The following is a 17,757-nucleotide window of genomic DNA, read 5'->3' as shown; positions in this document are numbered from 1 at the left end:
TGTCTCAGGAGAATAGTATCACCGACACTGACCTCTGACTGCTGTGCACCTCTGCGTGTGTCTGCACACAGCTTACTCTTAGCCTTTTGCTCAGTGTCATGGTCACACACTTCCTGATCTGTGTTCACTTCAATCAATTCAGGTAGCTTTCCTCTCATCTTTCGGTTGAAAAGCAATTCAGCAGGGCTTTCGCCTGTTGATGGATGGAGGATGCTCCTGTAGATTGTCACATATTTTCTCAGTTCTTTCTTCCAATCCAGTCCTCTGATTGAGCAATCCGAATCCTCTTCAGCAATGCCGCGTTCTGACGCGCAACTTCTCCATTGGCCTGAGCATATTTCGGTGTGGTTTTGATGTGTGTGATGCCGTTTTCCTCACAGTACAGTCTAAATTGTTCAGATCTGAACTGAGGTCCATTGTCAGACTTGATTGTGACTGGCAGTCCATGTCGACTGAATATTGACTCCAGACTGTCTATGACCCTCTCTGATGTGGTGGTGGTCATGGCGTCATATTCGTAATACCGGCTGAAATAGTCTACTACCACTAAAATGGAGTGGTTAGACAGGAGAGGCCCCAGTAGGTCAACGGCGACATCCCGCCAGCGTCCATCAGGTAGCAGTGTGGGTCTCAGCGGTTCAGGTGGGTCAGGTCTAGCCACTATCTGACATCCGTGGCAGGCTGTGCAGTGTCTCTCCGCAGCCCTATCCATGCCAGGCCACCACACTTTTGTCCTGAGATGCTGCTTTGTTCCCACGATACCCAGATGTCCTTCATGGGCTAGTGCAAGTGCCCATGTCCGCAAGGCCAGGGGCAACACTATGCGTGTGCCTCTCAGAACAAGATATCCCATTGTGCATAGCTCACTTGCAATGACAGCATACGGTTTGCACTTTTCAAAGTGTCCAGTCGCTATGGCTTTGCGTACCTCATGAAGCTCTGGGTCAGCGGCAGATGCTTCCTCCACTTCTCGGGTGGTGAGTGCTCTTGGCGTTGCATTCACCGCCACAAACCTCACATACTCATCAGCTCCATGCTCATGTTTGGCCTGTTTCACACTGCTTGACAGGAGTCTTGATAGCGGGTCAGCGATGTTGTTCTTCCCTGCTATGTGGACAATTTTGAATTCGTAGGGCTGTAGCCTAAGAACCCATCGTTCTATCCGTGCACAGGGCTTGGAACAGGGACCATAGATCACTTCTAATGGCTTATGATCTGTGACTAGGTCAAACTGTCTCCCATACAGGTATGGATGAAGTCTCTCACAGGCCCAAACTAGACCTAGTGCCTCTCGCTCTGTCTGCGAGTATCTCCGTTCACAGTCTGTCAGGCTGCGGCTGACGTAGCACACAGGAACGTTGATTCCTTTCTGGTTCTGCACCAGGTCTGCACCTAATCCTACAGGGCTTGCATCTGCTATTACCTGTGTGGGCGCGTCCTTGTCGAAATAAGCCAGGGTGGTTGCTCTGGCGAGCGCTACTTTCAGAGCACTGAATGCTTGCTTCTGTTCTGGTCCGAATGTGAATGGTGTGTCCTTCCTTGTCAGGCGCCTCAGTGGCTCTGACATGGTTGCAAACTGAGGGATAAATCTGCTGCTGTATCCAACTAGCCCAAGGAAGCTACACACCTCCGTGGCGCTCTCTGGCTCCCGTGCTTCTGTCACAGCTTGCACCCTCTCCTCTGTTGGAACGATGCCCTTCTCTGACAACAGAATTCCCATGAAAATTAGTCTGTCCATGTTGAACTGACACTTCTCTGGATTTAGTGTTAATCCTGTCTCTCTGAGTCTTGCCATAGATGTCTTGCCATAGAGTCTTACCCCATTATCGTCCGAATCGTTTAAAACTGGTCTAGCTTGTTAGTGCTTGGTCTGTGCCGTTAAAATCAACATTTGTGCTCTTTTATTATTTTAGAAATAGGCAGCACGGTGGCGCAGTGGTTGGCGCGGTCGTCTCGCAGCAAGAAGGTCCTGGGTTCGAGCCCCGGGGTAGTCCAACTTTGGGGGTCGTCCCGGGTTGTCCTCTGTGTGGAGTTTGCATATTCTCCCCATGTCTGCGTGGGTTTCTTCCGGGGGCTCTGGTTTCCTCCCACAGTCCAAAGACATGTAGGTCAGGTGAATCGGCCATACTAAATTGTCCCTAGGTATGAATGTGTGTGCGTGTGGGCCCTGTGTGATAGCCTGGCAGCCTGTCTAGGGTGTCTCCCCGCCTGCCGCCCAGTGACTGCTGGGATAGGCTCCAGTGACCCTGAGAGCAGGATAAGCGGTTCGAATAATGGATGGATGGATTGTATTTCAGAAATAAAACATTTTTGAGGCAACGTTGCATAGAAGAATGAGTCGAGAGGCAGAGATCTGCCCCGGCACTCCCCCAGAAAGGAGCCGCCGACAGTCGGAGCGACCGCCTAACCCGGTCGCTACAGAGTTTTACTAAAGAAATTACACAATTCTGGACCCCACTGTCATCAAAATCGTACCAAAGTGGTGTCGTTCATTTGCGCTCAATTTCTACCCTGAAACGGGAAATAGTAGTGAGGGGAGAGGAATGAAAACAGCACACATCTCTTGCCAGCTTCTCTTGCCTATTTTCAGAGATAACAGCAAATATATTTCCTCAGGGAAACAGAAGACTGAGGGTTAGTGATGTGGTAACCTCACAGCAACAACAGTAAAAAGTAAAATAAAAATCAACGTAGAAAAATAGCTGTCAAATCATCCCACAACAAACGCCTCACAAAACATTTGCAATGTCCTTGTTTCAGGACCATTCAACGTGTTCATCAGGAATAGAATATAGCCTGTTTGTTCAAAACTATTTACAAAAGTTTCCTGTTGTGTAAGTCAGATTATGATTAGGGCTTTTAACCTTCCTTTGAAAAACACAGTGTGGGATTGTATTTTTGTTTTTTCAGAGGCTGTTGTGACCTGACAAGAAAGGTCTTCATATTTCTCCCAGATCAAGTAGAATCTTCTGCAGTAGGCCACATAGTGACCAAGGGCATCCCTCGATGGCCCTTATATGAATGCAACAATTTCCTCATATAGTGTGAATGATACTTTGTTTAGTTGCAAGTTGACTGGAAATTCAGGCAGTGGATAATTAGTGTCCACACCTGTTTGCACAATAGTTGTCCAAAAGTGTAGCTGTGTGTGACTGAGCCATGGCAAAGCAATTTCAATGATGAAAGGTCCCGTTTCCAGCTATCTGGGTCCTCGTCAGGTAACCTCAATGGCCTCAAACATGTGAATGGATTGAGTAGTAGTCCATCTTCCAGTGCAGCTTGTAGCTGACCCCTTCCTCCTGCTTGTAAAATGTTAACATTGACAGGGAGCAGAGGGATTGTCCTTGAATGTCCTATGCTTTGGCAACGGTGTAGGGAGGAACACTGACTCTTACTTGTCACACTAGCAACTTGCTTCATAGTTGTAGTGATGATGTAGCTATGTTACATTCTGCATTCACTTGATTAACACCTGACTTAAGCTGTACAAGTTCAAATGTATCAGACAGTATTTTTGCCCTCTGTGCACAAACATCACATTGCACTCCCTTTGTGACAATGGTTTTCACCAAGTAGAACATTTCAATCATTTTCTCTTCTTGGTTGACATAATTGCAAAATGCCTGACCGTCACAGAATGCACAACAGAGACATTAGCAAAAGGAATCAAAGGCACAAGTATTGTTTACACAAAGAAGGGTTTTGCTGGGTACCAACTATATATAGTTGGGCTCACCTCCACACATAGCATGGACTCTGGTACCAAACTACTGGAGAGGGGCTGGATCATTACTTTTCCGGAGTTGGCCAAGGTGACAGGTGCCGGGCAGGTGTGGGGATACTCACAAGTCCCTGGTTGAGCACCACCGTGTTGGAGTTCTCCCCGGGGAATGAGAGAGTCGCCTCTATACGACTGCGAGTCGCTGGGGGGAAGGCTCTGACTGTTGTGTGTGCTTATGCACAAAATAGCAGTTTGGAGTATCCGGCCTTCTTAGAGTCTCTTGGTGGTGTCCTAGATAGGGCTCCACCTCGGGACTCTATTATTCTGTTGGAGGACTTCAACGCTCACATGGGCAACGATGGAGAAACCTGGAGGGACGTGATTGGGAGGAACGGCCTCCCCAATCTGAACCCGAGCGGTGCCTTGTTATTGGACTTCGGTGTGAGTCATGGCTTGGCCATAACAAACACCATGTTCGAACATAAGGTAGTTCATAAGTGTACTTGGTACCAGAACACCTTAGGCCAAAGATCGACGATAGACTTAGTGGTTGTATCATCAGATCTGCGGCCGTATGTTTTGGACACTCGGGTGAAGAGAGGAGCAGAGCTGTCAACTGTTTCTGGACACCGGCGGTGAGGGAAGCTGTCAGGCTGAAGAAGGAGGCCTTTCGGACTTGGTTGGCCCAGGGATCTTCTGAAGCAGCAGACGGGAGGCCAGAAGGGCTGCTGCTTCGGCAGTTGTGGAAGCAAAAACTTGGGTGTGGGAGGAGTTTGGCGAAGCTATGGAGGAGGACTTTCGGTTGGCCTCAAGGAAGTTCTGGTAAACCATCCGGCAACTCAGGAAGGGGAAGCATAGCTTGACTCGGGCTGTGTTCAGCCGGGGAGGGAAACTGTTGACCCGGACTGGGGATGTTGTCGAGTGGTGGAAAGAACACTTTGAGGAGCTCCTGAACCCGGCTAACACGTCCTCAGTGGAGGAGGTAGAGTCTGAAGACTCAGGAGAAGCCCCACCCATATCCCTGGCAGAGCTCTCTGAGGTAGTTAAAAAGCTCCTTGGTGGCAAGGCGCCGGGTGTGGATGAGATTCGCCCTGAGATGCTGAAGGCTCTGGACATTGTTGGGCTGTCTTGGTTGACGCACCTCTTCAGTGTCGCGTGGAGGTCGGGCAGGGTCCGAAATTAACACTCGCCACCCGCCAAATGCAAGTAGATTTTCTGATTGGCGAGTAAATCTCAGAAGCCTACCCGCCAAATGGCGAGTAACAAAAAAAGTGAAATCCAACCACTTAATCCCCCCCATCTCCCTCTCTCTCTCTCCCTCTCTCTCACCTTAGCAACAGCAATAACATGGCAACGACATTAACAGAAATTAATCAACCAAAGTGCATTAGAACAATAACATAGCAATAGCAATAACAGAAATTAACCAATCAAAGTGCATTAGAATGTTGCTACACGCTACTGGCGGGTAACATTACACACACACCCGAGAGGAACAACAACAGCAGCACCTGTCAAACTCAGTACTAGCCTACTCTATTCTTTTAACTAACGTTAACGAGCAACACCAGTTATGTGGCAATATTTAGAAGGCACGAAACCACCATCAAAAAGACAACCATGCCTGAAGAGGAGGAAGAAGCCACCATCACCCCACAACCAAAAAAAATAAAGTTTAGTAAAAAGTGGAGATATGACGATAAAGGAGCTGCGAGAGGCTGGCTGGATTATAATGCACAGACCGTGATAATGAGTTGCTCCGTCTGTCGCCAGTATGCCAAAAACCGTAGCAATTCATTTGTCATCGGTAACAAGATAATGAAGGTAGAAAACATCAAGGAACATGAGACCTCCAGATGTCACATTACCTGTATGAATGCCTCTCAGGCTCAATCAGAGCCTGTCTTTGCAACATCCTCCGTAAAGGCGCTAATAGCCATGTCCAAGCAGACCAGCATGAAAATGCAGAACATGTTTAGGACTGTGCATGCCATTGGCAAGAAGGTGAGACCACTCTCCGACTTCAAATGGATGTGCAAGTGGATTTAGTTGTCATCTCAAAATATCCTTATACAGCGTAAACAAAGTGCTGGCTGTAGCTAACGTTAGCCAGGTAGCACTAGTATGTGACACCTAGTTTGCACTAAAGTTAGCTGTGTGCTAGCTTCCACACCATGAAACAGGTTAAAACTGATTGGCGTGTCCGCAGTGGTGTAGCGGTCTAAGCATCGGCTTTGTGTCGATTCAGTTGCCCACTGGGGACTGGGGTTCGTGCCCCGGTCTTGTCAGATCTGACTATAGCCGGACTCAATGAAGCAGCAATAATTGGCAATGCTGTCTTCGGGGGGGGGGGGGCGGAGTCGGCTTGTGTTTGTGACATGAATGCGTCTCTGGGTGTGTTGGAAAAAGCAGTGGTTCGGCCTGGATTCGTCTTGTCACGAAAGTGCCGAGGCGTCTCCTTCGAGACTGCTGGCCGGAGAGATGCAGTTGGCGAACGCATGTAGTACGAGGGTGGATGTCTGAACTAAAATAGGGATCGGTTGGCCACTAAATTGGGAGGAAAAAAAAGGGAAAAATCAGAAATAAAAATGATTTAAAAAACTGATTGGTGGTCCAACCTCAACTCAGACACACTCTCGGATCTACTGATGGTGCAGCTGTCATCTCCTGAGATCAGGGAGTATGACCCAACCAGTGCTGTTGATCTGTGGCACCAAGACTCTGTCAGGAGCAGGAGGCCAGACTTCATAGACGGTGCAAAGAGAGTGGCTGCTGTAGAATGAGAAGTAGTCTGGGACTAGGGATGGACATGTGGAGCACTCGAGTAGTTACAATAATACTGCAAATAAAACATGAAATCATACTTGTAACATTTTATCTTTTAACCATTGACTAATTTTACATGAAAATATTTTTGCTTCAAATCTGCTCTTGTCAGATCCGACTATGGCCGGACTCGATGAAGCAGCAATCATTGGCAACGCTGTCTTCGGGAGGGGGGCGGAGTCGGCTTGTGTTCGTCATGTGAATGCGTCTCTGTGTGTGTCGGAAAAACAGTGGTTCGGCTTGGATTCGCCTTGTCACGAAAGTGGGGAGGCGCTTTCCTTCGAGACTGCCGGCCGGAGAGATGCAGTTGGCGAACGCATGCAATACGAGGGTGGGTGTTTGAATTAAAATAGGGATCAATTGGCCACTAAATTGGGAGAAAAAAGGGAAAAATCAGAAATAAATTTATAAAAAAAAAAAAAAAATCTGCTCTTGTCACATTTTCAAAAGCTTTTATTCAACACAATACCTTATTCTCTCATTGATATGTACTGAAAACGTGTGTATGGCACAAAAAAGGCTACTAATTATTTTAAATATGCTTGGCTGGTAGATTTTTTCATATACCAGTCCCCTTGGCCGGTAAGCCAAAAAGTTAATTTCGGACCCTGGGGTTGGGGACAGTACCTGTGGAGTGGCAGACTGGGGTGGTCGTTCCCATATTCAAAAAGGGGAACCGGAGGGTGTGCTCCAATTATCGGGGCATCACATAAAGTCTACTCTGGGGTGCTCAAAAGGAGGCTCTGACCAATTGTCGAACCTCAGATCCAGGAGGAACAATGCGGATTCCATCCTGGCCGTGGAACAACGGACCAACTCTTTACCCTTAAAGAAGTGCTGAGAGGGGCGTGGCCGTTTGACCAACCAGTCTACATGTGTTTTGTGGACTTGGAAAAGGCTTATGACCGTGTACCCCGGGGCACTCTGTTGGGGATACTGCAGGAGTATGGGGTACCAGGGCAGTTGCTACAAGCCATCTGGTCCTAGTATAACCAAAGTGAGAGCTGTGTCCGCATTCTCGGCACAAAGTCAAACACGTTTTTGGTGGGTGTCGGACTCTGCCAAGGCTGTCCCTTGTCTCCGATTCTGTTTGTGAATTTCATGGACAGGATCTGAAGGCGCAGCCAAGGTGAGGAGTGTGTCCATTTTGGGAACCTCAGAATTGCATCTCTGCTCTTCACAAATGATGTGCTTTTGTTGGCCTCATCAGAACGTGACCTCCAGCACGCACTGGGGCGGTTTGCAGCTGAGTGTGAAATGGCTGGGATGAGAGTCAGCACCTCCAAGTCTGAGGCCATGGTTCTCTACTGGAAAATGGTGGATTGCTCCCTCCGGGTTGGGGATGAGTTGTTGCCTCAAGTGAAGAAGTTCAAGTATCTCGGGGTCTTGTTCACAAGTGAGGGTAGGATGGAATGGGAGATTGACAGGCGGATTGGTGCAGCATCTGAAGTAATGCAGACGTCGTACCGGAACGTTGTGGTGAAGAGGAAGCTGAACCGGAAGGCAAAGCTCTCAATTTACCAGTCAGTCTTCGTTCCAACCCTCACTTATGGTCATGAGCTTTGGGTAGTGACCGAAAGGGTGAGATCGCGGATACAAGCGGCGGAAATGAGTTTCCTCCGTAGGGTGTCTGGGCTCAGCCTTAGAGAGAGGGTGAGGAGCCCGGACATCCGGAGGGAGCTCAGAGTAGAGCCGCTGCTCCTTCGCGTCGAAAGGAGCCAGTTGAGGTGGTTCAGGCATCTGATTAGGATGCCTCCTGGGTGCCTTCCTTTGGAGGTTTACCGGGCACGGCCGACTGGGAGGAGACCCCAGGGTAGACCCAGAACTCGCTGGAGGGACTACATGTCCTGTCTGGCCTGGGAGCACCTTGGGATCCCCCAGGAGGAGCTGGAGGGCGTTGCTGGGGAGAGAGATGTCTGGAGTGTCCTACTTGGCTTGCTGCCACCGCGACCTGACCCGAGAAGTGGCTGATGATGAATGAATCAATGAATGGGTTTTGCCGACTTTAATAGGCTGTTTGGCCATGTAGTTGCCATTTCTTAGAAGACAAACTTTGGTTTGTTTTCTTTTCAAGTTAGGCTCTACATACGACCACTCAGGGCAAGGAATAAGGTAGGAAGAACTGCTCTTTTTAGGTGGAAGAGCAAGGCCTCTCCAGTTTTCAATAAATTAATCCCTTTGTAGATTCCTCTCTCCTGTCATTGTATGTTCATCTTCTGATATTGCAGCGACCTCCTGAAGTTGTTTCCCATGACCTGATGCGGATTCCTCCACCTTTAAGATATTTTTTCAAGTGTGTGCTGAAATCTTCACAGGACAGAGAACAGTTTCATCTTGCCTTCAGTATGCCATAGGTGACGGACAATGAAGTGGTCTGTACGTATCCTGTTTTGACAAGAGGGGCTTTTATTTTGAAAACTACTCACTGATACTTACCTAGTTCCTACCGCGAGCAACAGAAAAGCGAAAACGGTGAAACGAAAGCATGAAACATTTAATGTATTAGCACCCCCCCCCCCCCGAAGAGGCACAAGCTCTTGGTTTTGGGATTTCCAATAAATCTAAATTCATCAGTTCAAGTGTCAGGCCAACTTTCGGAGGGATATGGTACAACTAGGGTGCAGGGTAACGTCACTGCCTATAAAATATAATGCTTATTATCTCAAAAACCTTTACAGCACAAACGATAGTTTTTGTGGCACAAATCAGCACAAACACAGCACTAACGAATGATAATATTTTTATCCATGTTTTGATTACATGGGGTGCCAACTTCACGGAGGTCTCTCTGTGTCTTTTATACCCCCATATGACGTAAATAATTCGGCGGGAGGTTGATCGTAAATGTGCGATTTCTTTCAGACTTAAGATAAAGCATAGTTTTCCCGCCAAAGCTGTTGTGTGATGCGTCTTGTTTTTTTGTTTGTGTTGTTTTTTTTTTTTATTATTATAAGGGCAATCTCTCCCATCCTAGGTCCATACCAAGATGTTTTGAGGTCAGAAAGGGTTAAAAAAAAAAAACGGCATCACCCCATTGACAAGGTTGTTAAGGCAGTTTTTTCTGTCTTTGAAAATGGTATTCACCTTTCATGTTTGATTAAAATCATTTAAGTTATAATATCTATATTTTCTGAGTCAGTTGATGTGGCTTAAATCTAAGAAAGTTTTAACTTGCAAAATGTTCTTTCAGCCATCTTAGGCAATGCAGTTTCCCAATAATGCCAAACAATCGTTTCCTTTAATGTCATCAAAGTTTACTTTTGTCCACTTTTGAAAATAATTAAAAATTTGGTACTACATGAATTTCCATTTAGATTTTATTAAATCGATGCATCAGAATTAATATTTTGTTTTGTTCACTGCAGATGTCTCAGGGTTTCCTGTGAGTACTTCCTGTGGTCATCCCGCTTTATCTGACTTTTGGTTTATTGGGTGATACTGTGTCAGGAATAATGTATCGGAATGAAATGGAAATAGAATTCATACCACCAGGCACTAGTTCCCTTGAGGAAAGTGGTTCTTCTGGAGGAGAGAGTGCACCTCATGAGAGTGATGACGACTTCTATGTGCCGGAGAGGAGGCCTTCTCTAGACCTGGCGCCTGAGCCTACTCCCATGGAAACTAGTCACCAGTGGTGAGAGATTTTTTGATTACTTTAAAAAGAACTTAGTGGTCTGCACTCCTAATTTTGGGTAACTACTCAGTTACATTTATTTGATGAGAATTACAGCAGGCCATATGTAGCACATGAAGAGCATCAGAAATTTGGTCTGGTAAAAGAAAACTTCTTCCTTAGCAGTTTTGCATGGAAAATATGAACAGATAAAAAAAAGAAGTATCTCAGTACACCACACAAGCTTTGTCTACTTAAGACAATGTTTTACACTTGCGAGCATCAGTATTTGGTAAGGTTTAGCCTGAATGGTCTCTAGATATCACTCCAATTCATTTAGGCTCACTTGAATCCAGAGGTCAAATGTGGACAACCCAGGGTCTTGGAGAAAATCTTGACTAATTTATGACATTAAATGGCAAGTCAAATGTAGGTTATGACTGTTCACAATACAAACACAAACATGTATAAATGGAACAAACTGAAAGGAATTCGAGTGGTGAAATGCCATGTCTAGAAATATATATATACTATATATATTTTTTCACATAGCCTTTCATGGCTTTTTCACCTTTGACATTTCTAGACATGGCCTTTTACCACCTCTTTTTTACCTAGAATTTGTTCCTTTCTTGTTGGATCAGGTTTTCATGAAGTTGTTAAAATGTTTGACAAGGTTTTTTTTTTTTTTTTTGAGTTACTGACCTTTGTTTATCACCCCAGTAGTCATAGCTAGCAGTGGGACTTTGGTAAACCTAGAGGCCAGCAGGTTAATGGTTGTTCTTTGCAAGAAGTAGATGAAAATGAATATCAATTACAGAATACTTAAGAACATAATCATGCCATTTACCGCAAAAATATCATGCAAATCATGTCTTTGACTGTACTGCATGTACGTGAGCATCCATGTACATGTGTGTCGTAGGCCTGGTCTTGCCCAGTCTCCAGCTTTGAGTTACACCTCCATGATGAGCGAAGATTTCTATCAATCACAAGAAACGAATGCCGATTATGAATCCCTTACAAGGTACAATCAATCATAAAATAATTATATAGAATCAATCCTTCATCACATGAAAAATATAGTTTTTAAAATAGAATGACAGCTGTAATCCCTATTAAAACACAATATACAACACTTTTATTTGCATCGTTTGTCCTAGATGTTATTAACTTGAATGGTTTATGTTGTCCCATTTATAGAGTACACATGGAACAAGCAGATTCTTTCTCAAGCTGCTACTCCTACGATAGTGATGATTGTGACAAAAGAACACGCAAGTATAACTACACATCTATATGTGTATGCATGTCTGTTTGTGTTTGCCTGTTGACATAAACACGATACTTGAGTCATTGGTACTATATGTTATCAGAAGGGTTCATAGCAAAGCGGATGCTGTCTCGATACCTTCTGAAAGACCAGAGTTAATACTGGACCCAAATGAAATTAGGCACCCTTCTCTGACAGTGGCATTCACATTTAAGGTTGGTTTTAAATATCTGTGGTGTTCTTATACTCAAACATTGATGATGAAATGTTTAGAAAAATGATGAAATGTTTAGAAAAAAAATAACATCAGTGTAATATGTTAACAGCATGTGCATTTTAATCATAAGGGGCACACATACTCTTATACTTTTACCAACCTCAGACTATCAGCAAAATCTTGGGGAATTTGTCAGAGGAGGAACTGAAGCACTTCAAAGTGACCTTGTGGCAGCGATACCCCGAGACATTCAGCAGCCCCCCTCAAGGCATGGACATGGTGGACCTTGTGGACAGGCTGCTAGAGTATTACGACCTCCAAGTGTCTCTGCAGATCACCAAGGCCTTACTTGAGATAATGGGGAAAACCAAGCTTATTGATTATCTCCAGGAGCTGTGCATTAGAAGTATGTATTTCTTTCCATGTCTGGTGATTTCTTTGTAGAATCAAAAGGACTTATGCAGATATGTCTTTCACAGATACAATGGGTTGTTAGCACACTGAATTATTTATTCACCCAGTAAAATATTTAAAATTGTTGTAAAGATGGCCATTATCTTTCATTACGGTCTAGTTTAATCAAACAACACCCAATTTAGTCTCAATAGGAAGCACAGGTGTGAAAATGTTCCTCTAAATTTCCTTAACCTTTGTTGACAGATGAAGTACGCTTTGACCTAAAAATGACTCTGAAGAGGAAGTACGGCAAAGTAGGTGAGAGTTTGGCTATGCAAGGAGAGAGTGCCTTTGACAGTGTTTTCACTGATCTCTACATTATACTGACTGGGGACCATGGCCCAAATATTCAACATGAGATTAGACACATAGAGAAGCTGAACACCCATTGCAAACCAGAGAAAATGGTTTTATGCGAGGACATCTTGAGTTTGCAAATGGTCAAGGAGGACTATGTGAGGAGTGTTTTGACCACTGGGATGGCAGGGGCAGGAAAGTCCATGGCAGTACAGAGGTTCATCTTGAACTGGGCTGAGGAGCGATCACACTCTCATATCTCCTTTTTATTTCCGCTGCCATTTGCAGAGCTGAATGACCTCCAGGACTCTAAGCTCAGCCTTTTGGACTTACTGAATCAGTTATACCCTGAAACCAAAAAGTTAAAAGACTTAAGTATTGATGAAGAAATTATAATGTTTGTCTGTGATGGCCTGGATGAATACAGACAGGAACTTGACTTCAAAAGCACTTTTATTTGTACTGACCACAAGATGCCTCATTCTATAAATGAAATTATGGTCAACCTGCTCATGGGACGCCTATTCTATAAAGGCCTGCTCTGGGTGACTTCTCGCCCTCGAAGGTCACGGAGCATGCCTGCTGACTCAGTGCACAAGTTGATAGAGGTGCGTGGATTTACTGAAACCCAGAAGGAGGAGTGCTTCAAAAAGGCATTCAAAGATCCAGAGCAATCAGGTCGTGTTATTGCCCATCTTAACTCTTGCAAAACCCTCCACATCATGTGTCACCTGCCCATGTTCTGTTCAGTGTTGACAAATGCTTTCCTGCGGGCATTTAGAGAACACGGACCACAAGCAGAGCTGCCCAGGAGCATCACCCCAGTGTATACAGAGTTTGTCCTTGAGCTCCTGCAAACACGCAGCCTCAAAGCTTCGGCCCAGAGTTTGAAGGGAAAGAGAGACTTCCTCATGAAATTAGGGCGGATGGCCTTTATGATGCTGGAAAAAGGCGATATCAAGATGACCATGTCTCACTGGAAAGAGAGTGGGGTAGATATTGACGAGGCAGTGGTCAACAGTGGTCTCTGCACAGAGTTTACTGTAGAACAATTCATCATGTACCGAGAACCGGTCTGGTGCTTTACACACCTCACAATTCAGGAGTACTTGGCTGCCCTCTATGTTTTTCTCTCATGTCAAAACCACGGAAAGGATGTATTCCGGGGGTCCTTGAAAGGGAAAATCCCAAAGGTTTTTAAGGCAGCCAGTTTATTGGAATTATACAAAAGTGCTTTAGAGAGGAGCCTTGATTATGAAGATGGAAGACTGGACATTTTCCTGCGATTCCTGTTGGGAATGGGATTGAAGAATACCCAAGAACTCCTCGAACCATTCTTCACTTCTTCTGAGAAGCGGTCATCAGTCATTCAAGATGCTGTCACCTTCATCAGAAAGAAGATCGGCGAGAAACCCTATTCTGACAGGACTGCCAATTTGCAGCACTGCTTGGAGGAGTTGGGTGCAGAAGCATCAGAAAGAACATTCAGGGGCTCTGTCTGAAAATGACCCCTTCTTCTCTCGGCTATAGATAGCAAAGTGTCACAGAACGTAATAAAATAGGAACAGTAAATTCCACTACTACTACTGCTACTACAACAGAACAGTAAATTCCACTACAATTAAACAAAAAGAAAATAAGTGGGGAAGGAAAAAACTGTAGCTCAGTCATGGTTGGCACTATGGAAGGAAAGCAATGATAAAACTTAGTTGATAACGCATATCCTCTTTTGTGTCTAGCCAGCAGTATATGCCACAATGCTTTATCATAATCTAGAGCCACGCTCTAGATTACAGCAGATTACAGCAGAGCAGACTTTCCATAACTTCACTGATAAACAGACTGGTGAGGGAAACTCGCAAGGTAGGAGGAGTCTGGCAGTGTTTGTGGTTTTTTGAAAGGTTTCCAAAATTTTTATGTGGACTAACACATACTAGAGCCACCTACCCTCTAACCCCCTCCCCCCCCATCAGTGCTGGTCACTCGTTGACAGTCACCAGCTGTCAACATTTAAACTGAAATGGCACTTTAATGGGCTGTGTTGCACTTGAATGGACTGTGTTGTTAATTGTTTGTGGGGGTTTTTCCCGCCCCGTTTTTGTTTTTACTGGTATCTTTTTTAGGGAATTTTTGGATGTGTATTTTGTTTATCTTCCACTGCTGTGGGCTGGGAGAAACGGCATTTCGTTTTATTTATGTGTGCAGTTACATAGTGAAAATGACAATAAACTAAATCTTGAATCTTGAATCTTGAACCTTGACTATGTAAACCTAACCTGTATGTTAATTTGGCAAATTCAGATATAGATAAATTATGGTGGGAATAGAATGGTCTTGAGCCCCATTCAGACAGGGTTGTTTCTCTAAGGAAGGTGGGAAAATATATATTACAGCATTATTCCATAATTTTAATCCCATCCAGATGGGCCATGTCGGAAGGATTCAGCCAGACATTTCTCCGTTTTCGGGTGAGAACAGATTTTTCAATTCAGTTCAAAACTTTATTGCGAACTCAGGGCCCATAACAAACAAAGACAAGGTTAAAGAAAAAAAGAAGAAGAAAGAATAAAGCCATAGGTAAAAGATAAACCCTAGACAATACATAAAGTAAACACAATAAGATAACATAAAAGGAACAAATCGGTGTCTTATAAGAAAGCAGCAATACCAATGGTCCCTGTAGCCAAGCTGGCCGAGCAGTGACACACTGGAGGCAGTGTTATTAAAAATGGCAAGATGGATTTATTGTCTTGGTTATGGTATCAAGTTTTGCCGGTCAGGAGGGGGGGATTAAAAAAAAAAACTCCCAATATAATCTCAATTCCTAACTAAACTTTAAACTGCAATTTACCTTCAATAATTAAACTCAAAAGATAACACTCAATCCTGGCATTCAAAGTTCCTGGCCTATAGACAGGTGATGACCCCTGCTCACCTCAGACCAAAATCTCCCATAACCCAAACCTGGCCTGGCATTTCATTCCCTGGTCCAGTCCATTGCACTTTACTCAAATCAATCAACTACAAACATATACTTTCTCTGTTTAAATATCATTAAATACATCTAACATCTTACAATAAACAACTCTATCAAAAGACAATTACTCAATTCATTACACAACACCATAAATATCTATCATAGCCCCAAACACCCCTCTAATCCCAGACACTTAACCCCATCACAATTATGACGTCTCGCCCTGCACAGTTCAAATGTCCGCTCCGACTTTCTGTCGGGTTCTCTCCCCATCCAAAACCGGAAGACTGTCAACTGCAACAGTGAGTACCTGACGAGTTCATGTGATATGGCTAAACAGTCCATAATTTCTTAACATTCAGCCGGCCGATCTGAATGCCAAGTACTATTACATTTGCGTTTGTGTGTGAATCGTGTGCGCTAATAAACACTTGTTTGTCAATATTGTTGTCCGTCTAGTTTATTCTGATCCGGAATGGAGGATGCCGGCTAGTTCTGCGGTAACGGGCAGCCGCACCGTTACAGTCCCACTGCCGGGATTGGTAGTGTGTGGCACTGAATCTTATATTAGTTAAACTCTTGATGATGACATTATCAGAGTCATTGAGCCAGCAAATAAATTCATACATTAAGATTTCTTAGAAGAGCCTGAAAGGTGCTGACTCCTGCAGCCACAAACATTTCTCTTGCACTACACCATCTCGGTCTTATTAGTATTCTCATAGCATCATTATAAGCAACTTGAAGCCTCTGTAAGCTTGCTTTTTTTGTAGTTTGACCACAGGTGTGCAATATAAAGTGGTGTACAATATGCTCTGAACGGAGACATCTTCACACTAACTGAACACATACCAAACCTGCATGAAAATGTTTGCTTGTGCATACATCATGTGGCATTGGCTATAAATATCACCATTGTCTGTCATTTGCTCAGTAATATGATGTCCAAGATATTTCATATTATTTCATACCCCAAGATTATTATCAGACAATTTAAAATCAGAACATTTTAGATAATTGTCCTCTTTGGTTCTGCAGATCATGACAACACTCTTTACTAGCATTGTATTTGATATCATGCTCCACACCATACACAGAACATATATTAAGGAGCTGCTGGAGACCAGCGCTACAGGGACTAAGGATGAAAAGGTCACCCTCATACAGAATATGGTTCACCAAGGTATTACCAATCATGCACCCGGTATTACAGACTTTCAACTGCTTGGTCAAAAAATCAATATATAAACTGTAGAGAACTGGAGACAGAATTCCCCCTTGTCTGGCAAATGGGGCTGAAACGCCATTACCCCATTTTACTTGCATAGTCTGGTGGGCATACCAATAAGCCAGAATTCTCACAATGTATTTAGGCACCTCTCTTTGACTCAATTTAACAAACAACTTTCTATGATTAACACAATCAAAAGCTTTAGAAGCATCAATAAAACATGAAAACTGATGAGTTTTGGCTTCTATTTGTTAATATTTTCCTTTAAGGCATATATACATAAATCAGTGCCATGTTTAGCTTTAAAACCAAACTGGTTATCCATGGAGTTGATAAACTCATGCACTCTATCCAGCAGGATTCTTTCTAGGACTTTTGACGGTATGCTGGCTAGAGCTATAGGCCTGTAGTTATCTAGGCTGCATACTTTACCAGCTTTGTCCTTAATGACTGGCACTAACAGTACAGACAACACTGAGTCTGGTAGCAAGCCATGGATCATAAAGCCAGTAAAACAAATAGCAAGGAGAGAAGCTATCCTCGGATTAGCATATTTAAGGTGTTCAGCAGTTGCTTTGTTAACAGAGCTTGTTTATAGCTTGGTACACCTCATGTGACATGATAACCATTGAACCATCACTTTCAATATTGCCCACTTTATATAGATCCATTTGGACACAGCTGAATAAGGCACTATATTGCTGTTGCCATAACTCAGCAATATTGTCTGTACCGGAGATACCATCAACAGTGCATGGTAGAGATGTTTTGCAGTTGTTGAGAACTCACTTCTTTCCAAAAATTAGCAAGATTATTTCCTAGCAGCTTAGCCAGTGAATCTGCCCTCATGGCTTGCTCATTTTTACAAATGAAGCGAATGGGGTACTTGTATCTTGCATTAGTGAGCATCTTGTGTTCAAAATTAGTCCCTTGTCTATATCTGCCTGCCATAGCCCATGATTTAAAGGCTTCACAGGCTTCTTCGTGATACTCAGCCACATACCTGTTCCAACCAGGCCTGATGTTATGTGTCTTATTTTTATACTTATAGTAGGGCTTACTGCCTTCATACAAAGCACTAATGTCATCATACATGCAGCAGAGATCTCCTCTATGCCTCATATCCTTACAATTAATGTCTGCACA

The 17,757-nt window shown here is 44.1% G+C and overlaps 1 protein-coding gene across 1 annotated transcript; it reads left to right on the top strand.

Annotated features, from left to right (window-relative positions):
• The first annotated feature begins 9,955 nt into the window (after positions 1–9,955).
• nlrc3l1 (NLR family, CARD domain containing 3-like 1) lies at positions 9,956–14,796 on the top strand. The gene is made up of 6 exons (XM_056284262.1): positions 9,956–10,181; positions 11,086–11,187; positions 11,364–11,471; positions 11,537–11,648; positions 11,816–12,056; positions 12,311–14,796. The coding sequence occupies exons 1-6, from the start codon at positions 10,000–10,002 to the stop codon at positions 13,903–13,905; spliced, it is 2,340 nt and encodes a 779-aa protein (XP_056140237.1). The 5' UTR covers positions 9,956–9,999; the 3' UTR covers positions 13,906–14,796.
• Positions 14,797–17,757: the final 2,961 nt, after the last annotated feature.

Source organism: Lampris incognitus, chromosome 8, assembly GCF_029633865.1.
Source record: "Lampris incognitus isolate fLamInc1 chromosome 8, fLamInc1.hap2, whole genome shotgun sequence".
NCBI classification, from domain to species: domain Eukaryota; kingdom Metazoa; phylum Chordata; class Actinopteri; order Lampriformes; family Lampridae; genus Lampris; species Lampris incognitus.
This window is presented reverse-complemented; position numbering and strand designations above follow the sequence as displayed.

Bases quoted from the DNA above. Each gene is read 5' to 3' on its own strand.
- nlrc3l1 (XM_056284262.1), top strand. From the start codon at position 10,000: ATGTATCGGAATGAAATGGAAATAGAATTCATACCACCAGGCACTAGT. The intron at 11,649-11,815 runs GTTGGTTTTAAA...TACCAACCTCAG, and splicing joins CAGTGGCATTCACATTTAAG to ACTATCAGCAAAATCTTGGG. The intron at 12,057-12,310 runs GTATGTATTTCT...CTTTGTTGACAG, and splicing joins CCAGGAGCTGTGCATTAGAA to ATGAAGTACGCTTTGACCTA.